At 41.0% G+C, this 21656-nt stretch overlaps 1 protein-coding gene across 1 annotated transcript in view; it reads left to right on the plus strand.

The window, feature by feature from the left end:
- The window catches only part of DGKQ (diacylglycerol kinase theta), a 101182-nt gene that overhangs the window by 25909 nt on the left and 53617 nt on the right, over positions 1 to 21656 (plus strand). The window contains exons 2-6 of the mRNA XM_065657292.1: positions 287 to 366; positions 12687 to 12786; positions 18178 to 18263; positions 18980 to 19105; positions 20497 to 20650. Of these exons, the coding sequence (XP_065513364.1) occupies positions 287 to 366; positions 12687 to 12786; positions 18178 to 18263; positions 18980 to 19105; positions 20497 to 20650 (546 nt within the window). The remainder of the gene's footprint in view (positions 1 to 286; positions 367 to 12686; positions 12787 to 18177; positions 18264 to 18979; positions 19106 to 20496; positions 20651 to 21656) is intronic.

The raw sequence follows: 21656 nt of genomic DNA on the forward strand, positions 1-21656 counted from the left end.
GCTTATGGAAAGAGAGGGTGGCAGGGCATGACTAGCTTTAGGCCTGTAATGCATTGGGATAAACTCTCCTTCCTTTTCCATTGCTGGCATCTTAGTAACAAAACAAACTGGAGTTCATACACTGCAAGAAGTGTGACAGTTGTGTACGTACTCAAACCTAGGGGATAGCAAATGCGTTTAAAAATATGTGTTCCTAATTGTATTTGACTACATATGATTTTTTGCTTATTTTTCACAAAGTCTATTTGTGAAGACTTGCTCAACGGTTCTTATTTTATTTCCGTAGTTTGCAACTTCATGTCTCATGAAAAGTGCCTCAAGAATGTCAAGATACCATGCTCATGTATTGCTCCCAGCCTTGTAAGGGTGAGTAAGCACACATGACTTTGTCTCTTTCTTGGGGTAATAGCACAAATTTATCACTAATGAACACGGTGTAGTGCAGTGGTGGCTTGTTAGTACCATAATGCTTAAATCGATTGTGTGAGTCATTGCTGAGGCTTTTATAGCTGCTCAAAGGCAAAGTTGCATTTCCTTCAAAAAGTCCCTGCTATGGGTGGCTGTGGATAGTCTGGCTTTGAAGAGCAGTTATTTGCATTCTTTAGATATTACTAGATGTTCTTACTTGCGTGTCACTACCTGGGAATCTCGCAATAATGGGCTGTGGTGACTGATTGATATCAGTGCTCTCTGAAGACCTTACTGTGTGTCATACTAAAGAACTCTGTACACCACCAAACTTTTACAGCAATTAGATCTTACTGGGAAAATGCTAAAGCTTCTCTGCCTAGCAAAAGGACTATGTTTGGCTTCTATCGATTGCTGCATCTTAAGAATTTGCTTGTTTATTGTGTCCAGAGAATAAAGTCATTGTATTAAAAGCATAGAATTTCAAAGCCAAAAAATCAGAGGGCAGGACTTCAGTTGATTATAATAATTCAAATGTATTTATTTTGGTTATTAATAAAGTACTAGCTTTCAGATGCCTTGTGACTTTTTCTCTTACAAGGCTTCATGCTTAAGAGAGAGCTTTTGAAGACTGCAAAAGATTAATCAATTTTAAAGAAGATCATAGGATGCAACTAAGGTATTATAAAGCTAAATTGAGGTGAAAACTAAGTGTATTATCCACCTGGGAAAGGGTGACAGAAAAGGGAAAAAAAGGAAGAAGCAGATGAGAAACTTAATAGGGTAAAACACTACAAATACCTTAAGGAGCCGTATGCAAAAGTCAAATGAGACATGGCTGTAGAATCATCATCATGTGCATTACAGTCCTCGCTGACTAAAAGCGTGTTTATGGGGACATGTTGTGTGGACCTGTGAAGGGGAGCTGATTCCCTTCTATATATCTTTAAAAGCTTTACATGTTCCTTTATGTTGTGGAAACTTATGCAGAGGGTCAGAGAGGAAAGCTTAAAACAGTATGTAACTCAAGTTACAGGAACTGCATAGAGTGGCATTAGCCACTCATTCTTCTTAAATTTGCTTTATCTAGATGATAATGCTGTTGGGCTTGGCTTTGCCACACACTTCCTCTTCCCCACGTACCCTTCATCTTGAGAGGTGAACTTAGGTGGCAGAAAAGTGTCTGATGCATGGAAATTTGTCAATGAAATAGGAAGAAATATTGCTCTAAGTCTTAGAACCCACAGTAAAGGGACATGTAGTTAGAAAGAAATGCTATTATTAACACAGCATCTACTGCGGTTTCGGTACTCTGAGAGTCAGTCATGGGAAAAGGAACGATGAGTCAGATGATACAGGTATCTTTGCAAGGGCCTTTGAGGAGGATGGTATGTATCCAACTGGGACACACTGATTTCATTCAGACTGTCAGAATTGTAAATATTTGTGACTGCTTCTTTGTATGTTTGCTCTAAATTGAAATCATTGTTCAAAATAGTGTTTGTTCCTTTGCTTTTGCATTGTAAAAATCCTGCATTTAAACTTACTAATGTTTCCACTTGCATTAGTTGTGGATGTTAGTTTAGTTTTTTCTTCTTTTGCCAGTTCCCATTCTCTACCTGCCTCAACATGTGAATTTTATCTAATTGTTTATCGTTTACACATTAAATCTAACCTTGCTGTGGAGTAGAATTTATTCTATCTGGGTGTTGTTCTCAGCCCTCAAGGCTGTTTGCAGTTCAGCGTTGCTGTATTTAGCTGCAAAGAGTCTTCTGCATTATCTGTGTTGAGCTATAATGATTATGTTTTGAAAATACTGGATCGTGCTGTTCTTTCTGGACAGTCTTGTCCTGCTTGACATGGTCATCCAAACTGCATTAATTCTGGTCTGCTGTGCAAGTGAAGTCTGCCATATGGGAGACTTCATTTTGCATTCAGGCTCTGTCCAAGTAAATATTGAACTTGGCATTTGCTTAAAAACATAACAGAGCAAGAAATAAATGATAATCGTTTATAGAATGTGTGGAAAGTTTATTTTCTTAATCTCCCCGCTCTCCTTTCAGATTATTTAAATGTATCTCTTTGTGAAAAGGTCTGACGTAGGAGGGAACACTGGTGAGATTTTTTTTCTGATAGTTCCTTGTACTATGTCAATATTCAGTGTGTTACAGAGATTAGATTTTTTTTTTAATCATCTGGAGAAGATGGCAGTTGTTAAACCTCATTGGAGTGTGTCATTTGATACTAAGTCAAACTGTCAGAGAATATTTTTTTTAGCAGATGTTTCATGGAAACTTTTATTCCTGAGAGTAGGGTTTATTTCCCAGGGTCAAGTAAAGGCCCACGGACTCACAAGTGTGCCATAACTGTATCCAGCCTCAGGTCATTCTTGATGAGTTCACTCTTAAGGCTGCCCTAAGCATTTTTGTTTTGCACTGTTGTTAGTCATTGTCACCTGCATTTAGTATTCCAGATTGGATCCAGGTCATGTTTCAAAGCAGGTTGACATGGATCTGTCTCCTGAACAAGTTGATGTTTCAGTGGTTTGCAGGGGCTGTGATTTATTTCGCTGGTGAGGTCATGGCAACTTTTCCAGATTCAAATCGTCTCTCCCCTACATTCACATGAGTATTTGCCTACACAGAATCACAACCCTGGACTTCAGTAGGGCCAACTTTGGCCTTTTCAAGCAGTTGCTAGGGGAAATCCTGTGGGCAAGGGTAAAGGGGCCTAAGATAGTTGGTTAGCATTCAGGGACTGCTTCTTCCAAGCTCAAGATCAGAGCATGCCAACATGTAGGAAGTCAAGGAAGGGAGCCAGGAGACCTGCGTGGTTAAACAGGGAACTGCTGGGCAAGCTCAAGTGGAAGAGGAGAGTTTACAGATCATGGAAGGAGGGGCCGGCCACTTGGGAAGAATATAAGGCTGTTGTTAGAGGATGTAGAGAGGCAGCTAGGAAAGCTAAGGCCTCCTTAGAGTTAAACCTGCCAAGAGGGGTCAAAGACAACAGAAAGAGCTTCTTCAAATACATGGCAGATAAAACTAACACCAGAGGCAATGTAGGCCCACTGATGAATGGGGTGGGTGCCCTGGTGACAGAAGATCCAGAGAAGGCAGAGTTACTGAATGCCTTCTTTGTCTCTGTCTACTCTGCCAGAGGCTGTCCTGAGGAGCCCCGTACCCCTGAGGCCCCAGAAGAAGGCAGGGCAGTGGAGGAGTTTGCCTCAGTTGATGAGGACTGGGTTAGGGACCAGTTAAGCAATCTGGGCATCCAAAAATCCATGGGTCCAGATGGGATGCACCTGCGGGTGCTGAGGGAGCTGGCTGAAGTCATTGCTGGACCGCTCTCCATCATCTTTGCCAAGTCTTGGGAAATGAGAGAGGTGCCTGAGGACTGGAGGAAAGCAAATGTCACTCTGGTATTCAAAAAGGGCCAGAAGGAGGACCCGGGTAACTATAGACCGGTCAGCCTCACCTCCATCCCTGTGAAGGTGATGGAACACCTTATCCTTGGTGCCATCTCATGGCATTTCAAGGATAAGAGGGTCATTAGGGGCAGTCAACATGGCTTCACCAAGGGGAAGTCATGCTTGACCAACCTCATAGCCTTTTATGAGGACATAGCCAGGTGGATAGATGATGGCAAAGCAGTGGATGTGTTCTATCTTGATTTTAGTAAAGCATTTGACACAGTCTCCCACAGCATCCTCACAGCTAAACAGAGGAAGTGTGGACTGGATGATCGGGTAGTGAGGTGGACTGTGAACTGCTGAAGGAAAGAAGCCAGAGAGTCGTGGTCAATGGGACAGAGTCTGGTTGGAGGCCTGTACCTAGAGGAGTGCCTCAAGGGTCGGTACTGGGACCAGCATTATTCAATACATTCTTCAACAACTGGGATGAGGGAATTGAGTGCACTGTCAGCAAGTTTGCTGATGACACCAAACTGGGAGGAGTGGCTGACACGCCAGAAGGCTGTGCTGCCATCCAGCGAGATCTGGACAGGCTGGAGAGTTGGGCAGGGAGAAATTTAATGTAACAAGGGCAAGTGTAGAAGTCTTGCATCTGGGCAGGAACAACCGCAGGTTCCAGTATAAGTTGGGGAACGACCTGTTAGAGAGCAGTGTAGGGGAAAGGGACCTGGGGGTCCTGGTGGACAGCAGGATGACCATGAGCCAGCACTGTGCCCTTGTGGCCAAGAAGGCCAATGGCATCCTGGGGTGTATTAGAAGAGGGGTGGTTAGTAGGTCGAGAGAGGTTCTCCTCCCCCTCTACTCTGCCCTGGTGAGACCTCATCTGGAATATTGTGTCCAGTTCTGGGCCCCTCAGTTCCAGAAGGACAGGGAACTGCTGGAGAGAGTCCAGCGCAGGGCAACAAAGATAAGGGAGATGCTCCACTCCATCATGAGGAAAGGCTGAGGGAGCTGGGTCTCTTTAGCTTGGAGGAGACTGAGGGGTGACCTCATTAATGTTTATAAATATAGAAAGGTTGAGTGTCACAAGGATGGAGCCAGGCTCTTCTCAGTGACAACCAATGATAGGACAAGGGGTAATGGTTGCAAACTGGAACACAGGAGGGTCCGCTTAAATATGAGAAGAAACTTCTTCTCAGTGAGGGTGCCAGAGCACTGGAACAGGCTGCCCAGGGAGGTTGTGGAGTCTCCTTCTCTGGAGACATTCAAAACCCACCTGGACACCTTCCTGTGTAACCTCATCTGGGTGTTCCTGCTCTGGCGGGGGGATTGGACTAGATGATCTTTTGAGGTCCCTTCCAATCCCTCACATTCTGTGATTCTGTGAGATGTAGTTGAAGATGTCCCTGCTCATTGCAGGCTGGACTAAGTGGCCTTTAAAAGCCCCTTCCAACCCAAACCATTCTATGTGTAAAAAGTAAAAACCAAACAAAAAACCAACACCAAACCAAAACAACCAAACAAAATTTTTAAAAAGGCAAAAACCCCTATCCTCAAAACACCCAACACCCAAAAAAACCCAGAATAACAGTAAAAACAAAACCTCTGTGGCTGTGAAATGTGAAGTTTTATTTTCTCTTGTTAGGTTGGAAGTAAAGCTGTATTACAAGTTTTTACCTCTTAGATTTGCCACAAAAATGTGTCTGTGTTTTCTACATAACTGTTATTTCAAAACTAAATGGCAGTGAGAGTATATTAAAAGTGGTTTTAGTGAAGTTAGGTATTTACTGTGCTTGTTTTTCCTTGTTTTGTTGGTGCATTGCTGTAATGGTTTGTAAACATTTCCACTACCAGAAGGGTCAAGAGGCTGCTCATGAAACTTCCTTGTGTGCTTTTGTGCTTTAAGCCAGGTTGTCTAGAATGAAAAAATGCTGGTTTAGGTCATCAGCTTCTCCTGAAGCTTTCTGTGCTAAAAATAAAACTTGGCTTTGTAGCTCAGAGGGTGGGTAGCTGTTGCTGTGACAGTGAATGGAAAGGTTGTGGTGCTTGCAGAGGTCTCTGCTCAGGCAAGCAGATGTTGCCCGTGCCTGCTGACTTGAGTCTCTTCCTCTGGTTGCCAAGATTCAGCCATGTGCAAGTGGTTATTTTGGCCAGTTCCTCATGAACTGTTAAAGGAGAGAGGAAAAAAGGATACCCAGGTTAGCTTAAGTCCATCTAACCCCACTTCTGATTATCTGTTCTGTATTAGACACTTCATACTTTGTATACAGAAAAGCAGCATCTCTTTTTTTTTTCTGCAGCTGAAGGACTTCTATACTGGAACACAACCTCTTTTCTATTTACCTTCTCTCCCTCCCTCTGTTCCCTGCCCACAAAGCAATGGGAAGCTCCAACAAAGTGCGAGACAAAGACCTTCAAGGTCTGGTCATTACTTCACTTGCCTTGGAATAATAAATCCCCCAATCTTATTCAGCCATCAGAAATGTCTGGTGGATTTTTGTGTGGCTGCCTCAGAGAATTAGCTTTTAAGGAATGCTGTTGCAAATGGCTCATAGACATTTTAACAAATGGGAAAGAGCTTGGCAAGCTGGGAAGGAGAATTTGATGTGGTTGGATTGAGTGGGAGTTCTGGAGAGTAGAGGGGAAAAAGTCAGAATCCAAATTTGGAAGATCATTTTTTGGTGGTAGTTGCAGGTGTTGGAGGTTTTATATCAACATGGGTTAAAAAATGCTGCATGAATGCTTGTTGAACTTTTACTGCTTCTCCCAGCAGACTGTCATAGAAGGTGGGATGAAATGCAGTGTTTGTGAATAAGCTGTTTGTCATATTATTGTTATATCTCATCCTCAAATTACTGTATATTTGGCATGCATCAACCAAGGGACTTTTTAAATGCTTAATATTTTTTCCTCTTTTATATTATATATTATAAAATCAAGTTTGGGAAAGTTCTTTCTTCTCTCTCTTCTTCTCCTTTTATTTGTCCATGATGAAGAGGCTTTGCTGGTCTGAGGGCTTTTTCAGAGGGTGTCCTAACAATGATTGAACCTCAAGCTGATCTTTTTAGCAGTCCATGTTGTGATAGTACAAGGGGTAATGGTTTTAGGATAAAAGAAGGTATATTTAGGCTAGACATGAGGAAGAAATGTTTTAGTATAAGGGTGGGGAAACACTGGCCCAGGTTGCCCAGAGAGGTGGTAGATGCCCCATCCCTGGAGACATTCCAGGCCAGGCTGGATGGGGCTCTGAGCAACCTGATCTAGTTGAAGATGTCCCTGCTCACTGCAGGGGGGTTGGACTAGATGACCTTTGAAGGTACCTTTCAACCCACATTATTCTATGATTCTGTGATTTTTACCTGGGCACTTGCTGGATAGCACTGACCACTTTTCACTGAGAAGGTCCATCTCTACTTCTTCAACACTCGACTCATGCCTAAATTGTTTCAGCAAGGCAGTTGCTTGGAGTGTAGCAGCCACATGGCATAAATTAGAAGCCAAATGAGGTATGAAATTGCTTGCTGGTAGTCTTGGCACTGCACTGAAGTTTCCTTCTTTTTCTTCCCAAAGTGACATTCCCTTTAACCCTGAGGTTGAAGGGACGGGCTGGCAGCACCCAGCTCATAAACTCAAGAGAGCTAATTATGCTCTATTGAAACTTGATGCACGCTGCCTGGTAACCTGCGAACTCCCAGGTGAGCCTTGTAGCTGTATCAATGACTCTTCAGGTTCAGAATGTCACTGTGTTTGTTTCTTTAAATTCTTAATCTTCATCTTGATAAAAGGAGGTGGACATTGACTTCCTCTGTGGCAATAAAAGAAAATGACTGTCTTTTGCATATCTTTTTCTCTTTCCAGTACAAAAAGTGCTAGTCCAAGCAACTCTTAATTGCAGTGGAAAGCTCTTAGAAGTTTCATTTCCTAGTAGAAGTATCATATATTCCTGATTTGAAATGGTGTGGAATTCACTGTACAGTTCCCATCACAAAAGGTCCTTGAAAGCTTGTAGATGAGGTCTAATGTCCTGTCACAGAGAACTGTAGGATGGAGAAAAAAATTTCTGGGTATGGTGAGGTTGCATATGTAAGTGTGCCTTATTCCCTTGCGTTAGCCCCAGTTAAAATTTTGATAACTAAGTATTTGATTTTCTCATTTCTCCTGCCCTGTGATATGTTGAGACACCATTTTACTTTATATTCTTATCTGATTTCAGAAAGTCCATATGGAAGGTGTACTTAAAGTTACATTTTAACACGAACTGATTTATCAAGTGCTCAGAGGATTTGGATACAACTGAAAAAGAATTGGCAGCCATTGTCCCTGAAAGGAAAAAGTAGAAATAGAGTGCATTCAAGTGCATGCAGTAAATTAAAGTTGCAGAAATCTTTTGCTGCTAAAGCAGAGAGGTTTCAGGTAAATGAAAGGGATCTTTGTGATTACTGACTAACAAGTAAGTACTTGAAAATATGTCAATACTGGGAAAAGTTGGATCACAAATCTGGTAGCTTCTCGCAGAAGGGGTGTGGTCTACATGCTTAATTAACCTGGACAGGATAATCATGAGATGTGATCACCATATTTACCTCTCTGGAGCAAAGGTTTTGATGTCAGAGTGAACCCTAGGAGCATTAGATAAGGAAATACTTTTATACTGGAAACCTCAGAATCCATAGAAGATGTTCTTGTTTCAGAAGTACCATTTTAATTTGTATCGGCAATGGTTTGGTTTTTGGTTTTATGTTGACAGTCTTCGTGAAAGGTCCCGTGTGACTCCCCTTGTGGGCACTTCATGAAGATGGTTGCTTCCAGGCTGGTTGTACTTATCCTTAAAACACCACAGTGTTTTCGTATTGAAAACTAGTGACCTTAAGTTAAATTCCTTTTGCTCAGCCTTTGGAGGCTATTGTGAGAATGCTTATGTGCTCATTTCTGTCTACGCTTTCCTACTTAGAAACTGATCAGCCCTTGCTACTGCAGCTCCTGCAGCCCTGCTTGTTCAGACTCTCTGGTGTGTTTTACAAAGTCCTGCGAGTCTCTCTGATGTGATGGGGAAGGAGATGCACGGGCAACATAATAATGAGACACAGGCCTAGGAAAAGTTTTTAGTAGGCTGTTCTTTTTTAAGACTGCTCAAGACAGCAGCTCTCACTCTGGCATTTGGTATATCTGTATTTCTGGCATTCATCTTTGAGCCTGAAAGTCTTTGGCTCGGGATTCTGGCTAAAAACTTTCTTCGGCCTGAGCTGGTAGAAAAGTGGCTGCAGCTGGGTGAAGAACAGGCCTTGCTGGAGCTGTATTTTTCCCTGCTGAGGTTTCCAGAAGGCTGCAGACCAGTAAGACTTGACCTGACCTTGCTCTGTCCATGAACCAGGGGGTTTGGGTGGCACCTGGGCTGCTTTATACATAGTGATTCCACCTCGGTGGAAGAGCGCTTAAATTCATTATCTGGTGTTGACCACATGCGTGATACCCTGTAGCATTTCAGGATGAGGGACAATTTAAAAACAATTTTGTTTAAAACAGTTCTGCCCTTTCTTTTTCCTCCAAAGTTTGGATGTTAAGAGCATTTTGTTGCTATTCTCTCTGTGTGATGCGGAACTGATGTGCACTTGCACAGATTGCACTGGAGGGGTTAGAATCTAAGTTTTAGGTTTCTGTTGGGTCAAATGTTGTTATAGGCTGATATGAACTTTTCCAGAAGTATGCTACATTCTGTAATGCTTTGGATTTCTTAACAGATGGCAGGAAACAAAACAGGAACTAGGAGTATCTTGCCCATGAGTGCAAAGTCATTCTGGAGCTTATGCAGGAGTGTTACCACTACAACTTTCTGTCGATGGGCTTCTGATCAATACTGTAAGGGCACTTAGATGTCATTTAATGCTATTACTAGCAGAAATTTTCTGTATTTTTCTGCGGAAATTGACTTCAGTGGTTTCCATCAAGTAATTTAAGTAGTTGTATGGAAAAGCGCTTTTAAACTCTCATCAATTATTAACTTTTTGTAGGCCATGTTATGTGTCTGTACTTTGCTGTACTTTTAGAGGTAGATATAAATTAAAGAATAATACGTAACATTTGATATTCTGACGTGCTACGTCACTGGCTTTCCCGGTCTGAGTTTTGATTTTTTTTTTAAAATGTATTGGGTGCTTGGGACTTGTTCAGCAAAAAAAGAAATGTAGGGAGCTGCTGGGAGAAACAAGATATGGTTGTTGAGTTCATTATGTTGTACTTGCTCTTTTACCTTTTCTCTTTTTTCATCTTATTCCCATCCCATTTCCCACCAGGCTCTGCAGTGTGTTTGTACCTGTTACTTCTAAAGCAAGTTAGAAAGTCCTGTCATAATAAACAAAGTTTCTTTGGCTTGTTTCAGAAAGGAAGATGTTGAAGGAGCACTTTTTTTTTTTTACTTTTTTTTCCTCCTTCCCCTCTCACCCTCCAACACTTTCAATCAGCAAACGATTCCCTTCTTTTTGGCAGTGACTTGAGACTTCAGAGTATTGTCACCGGGGCCTGAGCAATTGCAAAATTTAGACTTGGTCTCCTTCCCTTGAGTCTTCTGTATAAGTACAGTCAGACCTTGAATAAGTTTGACTGCTGTCAAAGTCCTTTCTCACAGTATTTCCCGAAAGAAACACTCTTTTCCACAGAACTCTACTTTCATCCTTTGATCTATGGAGTGTCCTTTTCTTCTTTGTCATGCCTTTCTGTGCCAGTAGTGAAAACCCTGCATTTCTCTGCCAGGTGTAAGATAAAACAGAAGGAGTCATGTCCAGAGAAAGAAAAGCTGTCTGTGTTTCACACCTGGTTGCCGAGGGAATCGGATGCTCACGCGGGGTGTCCAGAGCAGGTTGTTCACCACTCCAGAGCTGAAGAAGATCTCCTCTGCATCTCATCTCAAGGGGACAGCTCTGCTGTGCCTGGGGCTCTGGCAGTGCTGGGACAGAGAGATGGCTTGAAGGTGACAATTGAAACCTGGAAACAGGTTGGGATCTGCAGAAAAGCTTTCCTGAAAAAAAACCCACCGGGGCTTTCCAGTACTCCTCGCAATTGCTGTGTCTGGCTGGGACAGTGCTTACGTAGGCGTTCTCGCTGTCACTTTCTCCACTTGAACTCATTGTGTAGGATGAATTTAGGGCAAGTGGCCTTGTCCTACCAAGCTGGATTAGACTTTTCTTTTTGGAGCAGTTAAAGTGAGAAAACAGCTCTGACACTTCCAGAATAGCTGAGCCAGGTAACTGCTATGTGAACTGTACAGGGAGCTTTGTTTTTTCTTTTCACCTGAAGTAGCATAAAAGCTCAAGAAAAGTGGGCATGTATTATTAGCCTTGAACTTAATCTGAGATAGTTTGATTAAAGTTCCCCAGGCTCTCCAGGACTTTTTTCTCCCAAGGATGTGTATTCTTTTTATAAACATACATTATATGACTAGAGTATTCTGATTTTAAAAAAATAAAAAATGCCAGCCAACCATGAACTTTGTGTCAGTTAGAGCTGGAGGGGTACAGGGAATGAAATTTCTGTTTGGATTGATGAGCCTGGGAGACAGACCCCAAAGCATGGTTTGTCTGTGTTTTTAAATCCCAAATTTGTACATAAAGTTCAAATTTGAAGCTTTAGGAGGCAAGCAAGTTTTGTAGCGTATCATGTTGGAGGTACTGATATGAAATGCTTTTGGTAGTCAGGCTGGCAGCCCAGCGTGGTGGAGAGCCTGAGGTCTGGCCGGGCTGTTTCCAGGTCAGCCAGGGACCAAGGATTCCTCTGGACAGCACAGTCTGCTGGGGCAGCCAGCTGGTGACTCTGCTTGACTGGTCAACTGCTGTGCCCAATCTTGTTCACATCTGATAACGCAGGCGTATTTTGTACCTCTCTTCTTCCTTTAACTCTGGAGGAACCACATACTTTGCAGTTTGGGGGTTGGTGATTTTTCTTGATTGAACTTCCAGAAATATTCCTCTCTCCTTGCATTACATCTGGCAAAACTTCATCTGACTTACTGCATAGCACGTGCTCGAAGTATGGGATTGTTCAATGCAACTGTCCACACGCTTCCAGAAGCTTCCCACACTGGTGGGAATTAGACCTTTATAACTGGAAGTGACTTTCTGGGTCATCAAATTCTGTGTTGCCAGGAAAACCCTAATATAAAAGGAGAAAAATTCAAATCCTGCTCAATAACTTCAGAGGATTGTTTACTAGTACAACTGGGAGGAAAATAAGCTGTCTGTGACTATATTTTAACTCATTATTTCAGCTCTTTACTGGGGATGATTAATTTCATTTCACACTGAAATAACAATTTGTCATCCTTTACTAGAAATATATTTTATTTTGTCATGCAAGAACCAGGAGATAAATCTGATATGTTTGTCATATCAAGAAAGGCATGTGAGATGTGTAATACTAAATACCTAAGTCACAGCGAACTTTATGGAAGTCATTTGATTCTAGAGTTTTCAAGATGCAGTTGTGCTTCTTCCTTATGATGTTAATGTCAGTTTAACAAAAGTGTGCATCTTGTAGGAAGAGTGGTCTCCGGAACAAGTATAAAGCTCAAGTATGTTTCTTATTCTTCATTTTTCATCTTTTCGTCTGTTATTCTTTTGGTACTGTCATTGCCAGTCTTCATTATTAATCACCAAACAAGGAAAAAACTCTTACCTTTTTACGATAAGTGGATAGTATAATAGAAATACATTTGCTAAAACAGTTATTGCAGCTATTGAGGAGAGGATATTTGTTCTCAGGCTTAGTTAGGCTTGTGTTGTGTATAGTCCCGTCTTGCATGATAAAGCAGTTTTGGTGAATTGTAACTGGCACTTTGAAAGTTGTGGCTGATGATGTCTTATGCATTTTTCATTGGCAGGTTCCAGTTGCACACTGTTTTGGGCCTCCAGGACATTACAAAAGAAAGTTTTGCACTGTGTGCAGAAAGTCACTAGAGTCACCTGCCTTTCGATGTGAAGGTAAAAAAACCCTACTTGTATTCATGTTTCCAAAGCCTCTCCTTTTCTACAAAAGAATGGAATATAACTTGTCTGTGTTACTGGTCTCAGATATCTGTTGCTTATAATAGCCATGAGGTGCATTCAATGGAAAGATATTTCACAATATTATTTGAAAATATTATTTGTCAAAATAGTACTGCTCTGAGTGTTCAGACACGGATTCTCTGAAAAAAACCAGTTATTAGAGAAATCACTCAAACACCAGAACTGTTATCTGAAATATATGTTGGCATGAGTAGGTGACTGATTTTGATATGGGGCAACTCCTTAATTCTCCCTTGTCTCTCCTGTCTTGAATGTCTAGTAGTTGTTGCTCAGTTGATGTTGTGAGGTTGAATAGAATTTAATATTTTAAAGGAATATCACCTGTGAACTGCTTAAAAAAAAGATCCTGCTGATAGAAGAACCAATTCTGTAGGGATTTGAGATGCTTTCAAAATTGCTGTTATGCTGAAAATAATGTCTTATTTAATATGGTCACCTCTGTGTATGTGTAGGGGAAACATTTCTTCTTGATCAAGGCATTTAGTGTGGGCTGGATGAACGCACAGTGAGATGGATCATAAACTGACTGGATGGCAGAGCTCAGAGGGTTGTGATCAATGGTGCAGAGTCTGGTTGGAGGCCTGTAGTTAGTGGGGTTCCCCAGGGGTAAGTGGTAGGTCCAGACCTGGATGAAGAGACTAAGTGCACCCTCAGCAAGTTTGCTGATGATACCAAACTGGGAGGAAGGGCTGACACACCAGAAGGCTGTGCTGCCATTCAGCGGGACCTGGACAGGCTGGAAGACTCGTCAGAGAAGAACCTGATGAAGTTCAACGAGGGCAAGTGTAGGGTCCTGCACCTGGGGAGGAATAACCCCAGGCACCAGTACAGGTTGGGGGTGGACCTAGTGGAAAGCAGCACTGCAGAGAAGGACTTGGGAGTTCTGGTCGACAACAGGTTGACCATGAATCAACAATGTGCCATTGTGGCCAAGAAGGCCAACAGTATCCTGGGGTGCATTAAGAAGAGTGTGACCAGCAGGCTGGGGGAGGTTTTCCTCCCGACTCTGCTCTGCCCTGGTGAGGCCTAATCTGGAGTATTGCATCCAGTTCTGGGCTCCCCAGTTTAAGAAGGACAAGGAATTACTGGAGGGAGTCCAGCAGCGGGCTGTTAAAATGATTAGGGGCCTAGAGCGCCTTTCTTATGAAGAGAGGCTGAGGGAGTTCAGTCAGTTCAGCCTGGAGAAGAGAAGCTGCGAGGTGATCTCATCAATGTTTATAAATATCTCAGGGGTGGGTGTCAAGAGATGGGACCAGACCCTTTTCAGTGGTGCCCAGCGACAGGATGAGGGGCAGCGGGCACAGACTGAAGCACAGGAGGTTCTATCGGAATATGAGGAGAAACTTCTTTACCTTGAGGGTGCCAGAGCCTGGACCAGGCTGCCCAGGGAGGTTGTGGAGTCTCCTTCTCTGGAGACATTCAAACCCACCTGGACACATTCCTGTGTGACCTGCTCTGGTGAACCTGCTTTAGCAGGTGGGTTGGACTAGATGATCTCCAGAGGTCCCTTCCAACCCCAGCCATTCCGTGATTCTGCGATTTAGACTTATAATGGTGCAGTGGTTTTGTTTCTGCGTTTGTCTGGTGAGTTACATAGCAAATCTAAACTATGTTCTTCTGACTGGTGGGAATCTTATCACTTAATACAGTTACCATGTGAGTTGGATGATTTGGTGGAATGGTCAAAGAGCTACAGATACCATGGAGTCTTTTCTGATGATCTGTCTTAAGCTTCAGAACTTGCGTGGCATGAGATAAACAGAGAATTTGAAAAGAAAATTTTCACTAGCTGTGGCCTCTTAACCCTTGAAAATAACTTTAGTTTGGTGATCTATTTTTGTTAAAGCTTCCTAAATTTTGCTTTCATATTCTTACTCTTTTAATTCTACTGTATTAACATTGTACCTATTTTAAGGGAATATTTATTTTTTCAGACCTTTCTATTTAAGTGTTCTTAAACAAGAAATGTGTGAAATTGCATGTTATATTTAGGTATTACAAGTGCCTGGACATTTTTTTTTTCTGGTTTAGTGAAGGTTCTGAATTTCATTCCTTGCACGGATTAAACAGTTTTCTTGCTTTGTGTGGTGTGACTTGTTTACTGTCTGTTTTCTGAATACCAATAAGTCTGCAACTTGTTTCTCTGATACTTTTCCAAACCGCAGCTTAAAAAGGGTAGTTGAGGTTCATAAAATGCACAAGATTCTTTCTTGACTCTTCAAAAATACTTCCAGAATTTGTTTTAGAAGTCAGCTTTTTTAAGCTGTAGAGCTTTTAAATCCAGATGGAGATGTTGGATTTTCTTCTTTCTTTTTTTTTTTTTCCTTACTTCTAATTACTTCACTTAATAGTACAAGTCTACTGATGGTTATGATGTTCTCATCTGATATTGGAATTTAAAGAACTTTTCCTGGAATATTTACCGTAATTAAGATTGAAAAGAAGGTTAAGATGAAGTTAGTTGCCTTTTCTGAGCAAATGATTGACATAATTGATATACTTTTAAAATAACTTAAATAACTTAGTTTGGACTCTTCATATCTTATAATAAAATAAATTTTATTGAAAGGAAATCGAAAATTTTCAGACACGTACTAAACACTGTGGGTGCGTAGTGGGGCCTCTGTTCTCAGAAATGAGCGTGCATGTATATAAACTCCTGGTGAAATAAGTACATACACTTAATTAGCAAAAATGATAATATTTGGACTCAAGATTCTGCTGACAATTACTCATTCCTTTGGGTAGCTATTTTTGCTGTAGAATTCCAACAGTTGAACCTGGACTCAGGATGGTGGGAGTTGCTCTCCCTTTTCTTTCCAAGAAGAAGGGCTGGAAAGAAAAAAAGAAGAAAGGTAGTAACCCAAACATTTTTTCAGTGTTGGATCACTTATGGAAGTTTCTTATTAAGCATCAACCATGAGCAGCAGATTTTACTGGGGAGGAAGGCAGTTAATCTTTTAAATGTTATTCTATCAGGTTTATGCACCTGAAATTAACCAGCTTGGCTTTCGGCAATTAGGAAATCACAGCACTTGCATGACTAGCTTGAACAGAGAACTGTCATTCTGAGTTAAAGAATTGTGTAGATTATGGAAGGGCTGAAAAAGATGAAAGTTCTTTTTGTAGGCTCTCTGATCTTTTACATACTAAAAACTTAATCTTTCCTATCAGCAGGATAACTGTCTTAAGGGTTAAGTCCTGTGACACTCCCACCCTTGACATGCACACGTTTTCATATTAATTCTGAGTTGAGGCTGGTTTTAGAAGCAGCAGATGTGAATTAAACCAGGGGAAAAACTCTTGTGTTCTTACAAAGTATAGCAAAGGGCAGTGTGTGCCCCTCTTAGCAAAACTAACAATAAAAACCCTGATGCTTTTGTTAATTCCTTGAAGCCAAAATTTGGTCTACAGAAACTTTTACCATTAGCAAGGGTATGACTCAAAGCATCTAGTTTGCCTGGTAGCTAAATTGGCAAAACTAAAATATTCCTCCCATGTCTGTGAATATGGAGAAATATGAGCGGAGGAGGGACCATGTCACACCTCATGTAAAAATTATTGAGCTCAGGGGAGACACGCAGTATGGGGACCTGTACGTGAGAGCTTCTGGTTGACTTAGCCCTGGTAAAGGAGGCTTCACTTTACTGTGGTGGTAGATCGTGGTCTTCTAGGGGATTAGAATAAGACAGAGTTAGTGCTGATTGCCTTTCTAGAGCCCAGAGAGAGATTTCAAAATAAGATATTATTCTCTATGTAATTTAATATTGTTTTCAAGGTACTTTTCAATAATGTGGCTAATGTGCAGTTGCCACCTTCCAACCTTTGGGTTACAGTCTTTAGATTTCAGTGGTGTGCTTGGAGCATTAACCTGTGTGAGCAGAACAGGGAAAAAAAAAATAGAATTTGACACTTGCTTCTTACTTTCATTTACATGACAAAAAATCGGATGCCTTCCCAGGGTACTTGTATACACACATCTTTAAAAAGCAGCTAGAGGAGGATCTTTTTCATACATCTCTGCCTAGGAGGTCCATAGAGAACTTTCCTAACTCTTGCCATAATGAAGCTGCGCATTCAGATCTTATAGTTGTTTGCTTGGGTTTTTTTAAAATGACTGATCCTTTGCAGTGTAACATTTTAGCTGTTGTGTTTGGTGGTGGTTTGTTTGTTTGTTTTTATAGTCTCTTTTCTTTCACATCTGATACTTCAAGTCAGCTTTTAATAATAAAGATACCTTAACCAAAACCAAACTTGACTAAAACTTTATAGGCTTCACTAAAACTTCTTCCAGTTACAGTATCTAACAGCTATTTTGGAAGACAACGTTAAGCTTACTTAAAAGACTGTGCTGAAAAGTTTATTACTTTCCTTTTCCTGACGATGAAGTGGTGATTTACCATACGCAGACACAGCTTGGAGAAATCTCTGAGATTAACATACCAGTTTATTCTGGTCAGGTTTAAAATCAAACCCATTGACGTCTGACAACGAAAAGGGTTTATTTCCTGAGTAAAACACGCTTTCTGGCTGTTGGAGTCTCCCCGAGAATGACGTCATCCAGTCATTTTGCATGTTCTGATGTCAGTGTGTGTGTCATTCCCTTTCCCAAACACCAGCGAGCCTGTGCGCGCGGCGTGGGTCAGCAGCTGACCCCAGCGAGCGAGACGGGGCCCCGGCAGTGACCCCTGCCTGGCTGGGGCTGGGGACCCGAACCGCCTCATCTCTTTTGTCCCTCTGCTAGCAGGGGTGGAGAGGCAGGCTGTCCAGCAGAAAAGCATCTGGAAAAGGGTTTGTAAAGGGGATGGAGTGTTTTTCCAGGAGGACCATTACTTTACAGATTTGGTGATGTTTGGATGCAGGAGAACTTTGTTAATGCTACTAACATTCGACTTGTTTTGGATTTGATTAAATCAAAGTAGACTTCAGTCACGATTACACTGGAGTAGGCAGGGGTTCCCGTGGAACTGTGAGGCAGAGCTGTAATAAGCCGAACGGTTGGTACAAATTTAACTTCCTGTATTGGAGGAAATATGGCAAGTGCTTATGAGCAAAATTAGCTCAGCCTTTCCTTGTACTTGCTGCATCAGTGTAACACAAAGGAAATGGAGCAACGCACAGGACAGTGCTGATAAACTTCTTTTATTGCCTATCTTTGCTAATCAGAGAAGAGCATGGAGAACAGAAACTACGGTGCGAAAAGGTAGTGGAGGAGTATTGGAGGGGCGAAGGGAGAGGGGGAGGGAGGACCTGCAAAAAAATGAGGGTTTCCAGCTTAAAGTTTTCTTGTTTTCCTGCTTTTAGTTTGTGAGCTACATGTGCACACAGACTGTATCCCGTTTGCTTGCAGTGACTGCCGGCAGTGCCACCAGGATGGGCACCAGGACCAGGTAAGTGCGGATGCCTCTGCAGCAGAAAATCATCACATGTTTTTGGTGTAGAAACATGGGCTGGAGGAGGAGGAAGAATTTTGGCCTTTTCTTTTGCATGCTGCCAATTATCAAAGCACTTTTGTTGCTTATGAACAGGCAAAGGAAACGTGTGGCTTTGGAATGTGTCACGGATAGCAAGATGAACCGAAATTCTAACATATTGAACATTATTGAAACTGTGCTGAAAAGTCTGTGCAGTTTATACATCATCCTCATTAAAAAGGAAAAAGAAATCAAGCATCTTATCTAAAAATTTGCATTGCAGAAGCTGACATGGAAGTCTGGTTTTTTCTATATGTTGAGCTGTTGGCTGCATTGCATCCCTGGCAAACATTATCATGTTCCTCAGGCTTCCTGCAGCCTGTCTGAGGCAAGACAGCCAGCTTCCCACTGTAAAATACATGCATAATACTGACCTTTCAGGATTTTTTTTTTTTTGGAAGAATATTGGTTTGGGTGGACCATGAAGAAAAAGCACTATGCGATAATTTTTTTGATAGTTTGTTAAACTTCTTTCAGTGAAATGTAAGATTGTTCAGGTTCATATTCATAGTGAGAAAATACTAATGCCCTAGTCTGTGCCTCAGAGCTGTTTCAATTGCTCATTCTCAAGTTAGGTGAAGATGCTTCTGTATCTGTTTTGTGTAACACCAAGTCTTGATCTGTTCCCTTAGGACACTTACCACCATCACTGGAGGGAGGGAAACCTTTCTTCAAGTGCTCGTTGTGAAGTTTGCAAAAAAACCTGTGGCTCTTCTGAGGTGCTGTCTGGCATGAGATGTGAATGGTGTGGCATCCTGGTATGTTGTGGCGTTGCATATATTTGTGGGAACAATGTATGTATATGTGTACACATACCTATTTAAACACTTTATATAAATATACTTTATTTGTGCACTTTATAAATATACTTTATATATGCTTTATAAATACAATTAATTTATACACTTATTTATATAAATATATATGTATTTATGAGACAGATGGAAAATCTGATTTTTTAAATCCTCCCCCATTAGTCATTGAAGTGAGCAATTCTCAAAAAAACAGTTAAACTTTATATAAATCCAGTTGAATTAAAAATTAACAGGGACTAATCACTTTAGATTTCTGCTTAGAAGCCTGCCGTTACTTTTTCTGTGTGTAATCAGAATTTCTTTCAAATCACATGAATTCTGCAAGGTCAAAGACTTAGCATTCTAATATACTTATTCCTCTTTCGGTGTAGAATATGTCTTAACCTGTGTGGTTGGCTGGGTTTTTTTAAGCTGTTGATATCGGTTTCTGTGTTTTTCCATTCACGTGATGTGTGTCTGATTCCTGTGCAACATGATGATTCCCTTCAATAATCCTCATGACAGCCACAGCTTTGCACATACACACGTTCTGCTGTGTAGATAACAATTGATCCATCCACATAATGCTACATCTTATTGAAATATGGAAGTGCAAAGTAGCACCAGATGGGGTAGGAACTGAGAAGTATGTGTTACAAATCATTCATTTGCCACTTAATGCAAGATGAGGTACTTTATGTAATAATTATTCAGTATTTTGGGTATGATTTGGATTTTTTTTTGTTAATATTATGGGGGCTGTATTTTTAATCTGAGGTGGGAGGGGCTATCTTTGAGCAGAGTCTAACAAATGTAACTTGCTATATGGCCACACATGCAAAGGTTTGTTTGTTCAATAATGGCAGATCTCACATGAGTATGAAGGCAGAAACTAGCCAGTCATGTTTTGCAGTAAAACTCCAAACAGTGTGATCTTTGAATCTGCAAGAGAGAACAGCTATTTAAGAGGATATTGCTATTTTCAGTCTATTCCGTATAACATGCCTACCTTCCCACCTCCCCCAGTAAATATCTGTATGGAAGATCCAGCGTTGGAGAACAAAACTTTAAACTTCTCCACATAGCTGTATAAAAACCCTTAGTTTTTAATAGGGTAAGTTTGTAGTACTTAGAGTTTCTTCCTGTTAAGAATTGCCATTTTTGGTTATATAAAAATTGAATGGAGCAAATGAAAATCTAGGGTGACAAATGGGTCACTCATTTAATGAAGTGATTTGCAGAAAGTCTATATATGTCCTAGCCTGCATTTTCCAATTCCAGCGCGTTTTTTGTTATAAACATTTTTTTTTTCCTTTGCGGTTCACAAAGTCCTTAATTGATACTTCTATTTATAGGCTCATGCTGCTTGCTACATAATCGTCACACCAGAATGTACTTTTGGAAGACTAAGGAATATGATTCTTCCTCCAAGCTGTGTGCAATTATTTTCTCGCAACTTCAGCAAACTGCATTGTTTTCGAATATCAGAAAATTTGCAAACAGAATCAGGTAAAAACTTCAAAGTTGAATGCAACTAATTGATGAGCATGTTTAGCCTAGTGTTGTAATTCACTGAAGCATATGATTGCTAGTTTTCACTGGCTTTAGTGGCAATACTTTAACTTCTTGCTATTTCTGGGACAGGGTAGAGGTTTTTAAATGCACACCGTGAGCAAAATGCTGAAAGTTCTGTGTACTGGTGCAGGGCAATTTGAAAACTGTTCTTTAAACAGCAAGCATGCAGAAAGTGCAAAGCTAAAATTAAAAAATTTGCTTAGCAGATTAGTGTTACCACTACTACAAACACTTGTTGATATACTTGTTGGTTTTTATTTGTCATATCATGCATACAGATATTTTTATTTGCCTCTTTGATTTAGCCTCTGCCCTTTTCAGATTTCCCTGCTGAAAGGAAATCATGCATTTAGCAGGGTAATGTTCTGCTGCCATCTAGAGTGCATGTTTGTTTAAGAGCTCTTTAGGAACAAGAGGATTTTTTTTAAGCTGCTGAAGTATTTTCTAATTTATATTTTGATTAATATGTTCTTGTGAAGCCTTTATTTTGGTGGTTGAATACAATAAGAAAGCAAATAAAAGGTAGGCAAAACGTAGGTTGTGGAGGTTAAAAATTTGCAACTGCACTTTTCTCAATCTGACAGGTTCTTGAACTTTCTGCTTTGACCAGGTAGGTCGGTTTTTGGTGACGGTGTTTGGTCACTAGCAGGAGACACACGTTCTCTTGTGCAGAAGCCGTAGCAGGAGTCCTGCTACTGCATAAGCTGCATGACCCGAAGTCTAAATAACCTGTATACACCAGAGTGACTTACGAAAGTGTGAAGGAGAGAGGAGCAGTTATGTTGCTTTTGTTGGCGGGCAAGTTTTTTTTAGTGAGTTATTTTTCTTTTTAATGAATTTGGTTTTTGGTGGGGGAAGGTGAAGTACAGCACATACTTGAAAATCATGGAGCATTTAATCATCCAACATAAGAAATACCAGAAATTAACAATCTGGATGA

This window comes from Caloenas nicobarica, chromosome Z (assembly GCF_036013445.1).
Source record: "Caloenas nicobarica isolate bCalNic1 chromosome Z, bCalNic1.hap1, whole genome shotgun sequence".
Classification (NCBI taxonomy): domain Eukaryota; kingdom Metazoa; phylum Chordata; class Aves; order Columbiformes; family Columbidae; genus Caloenas; species Caloenas nicobarica.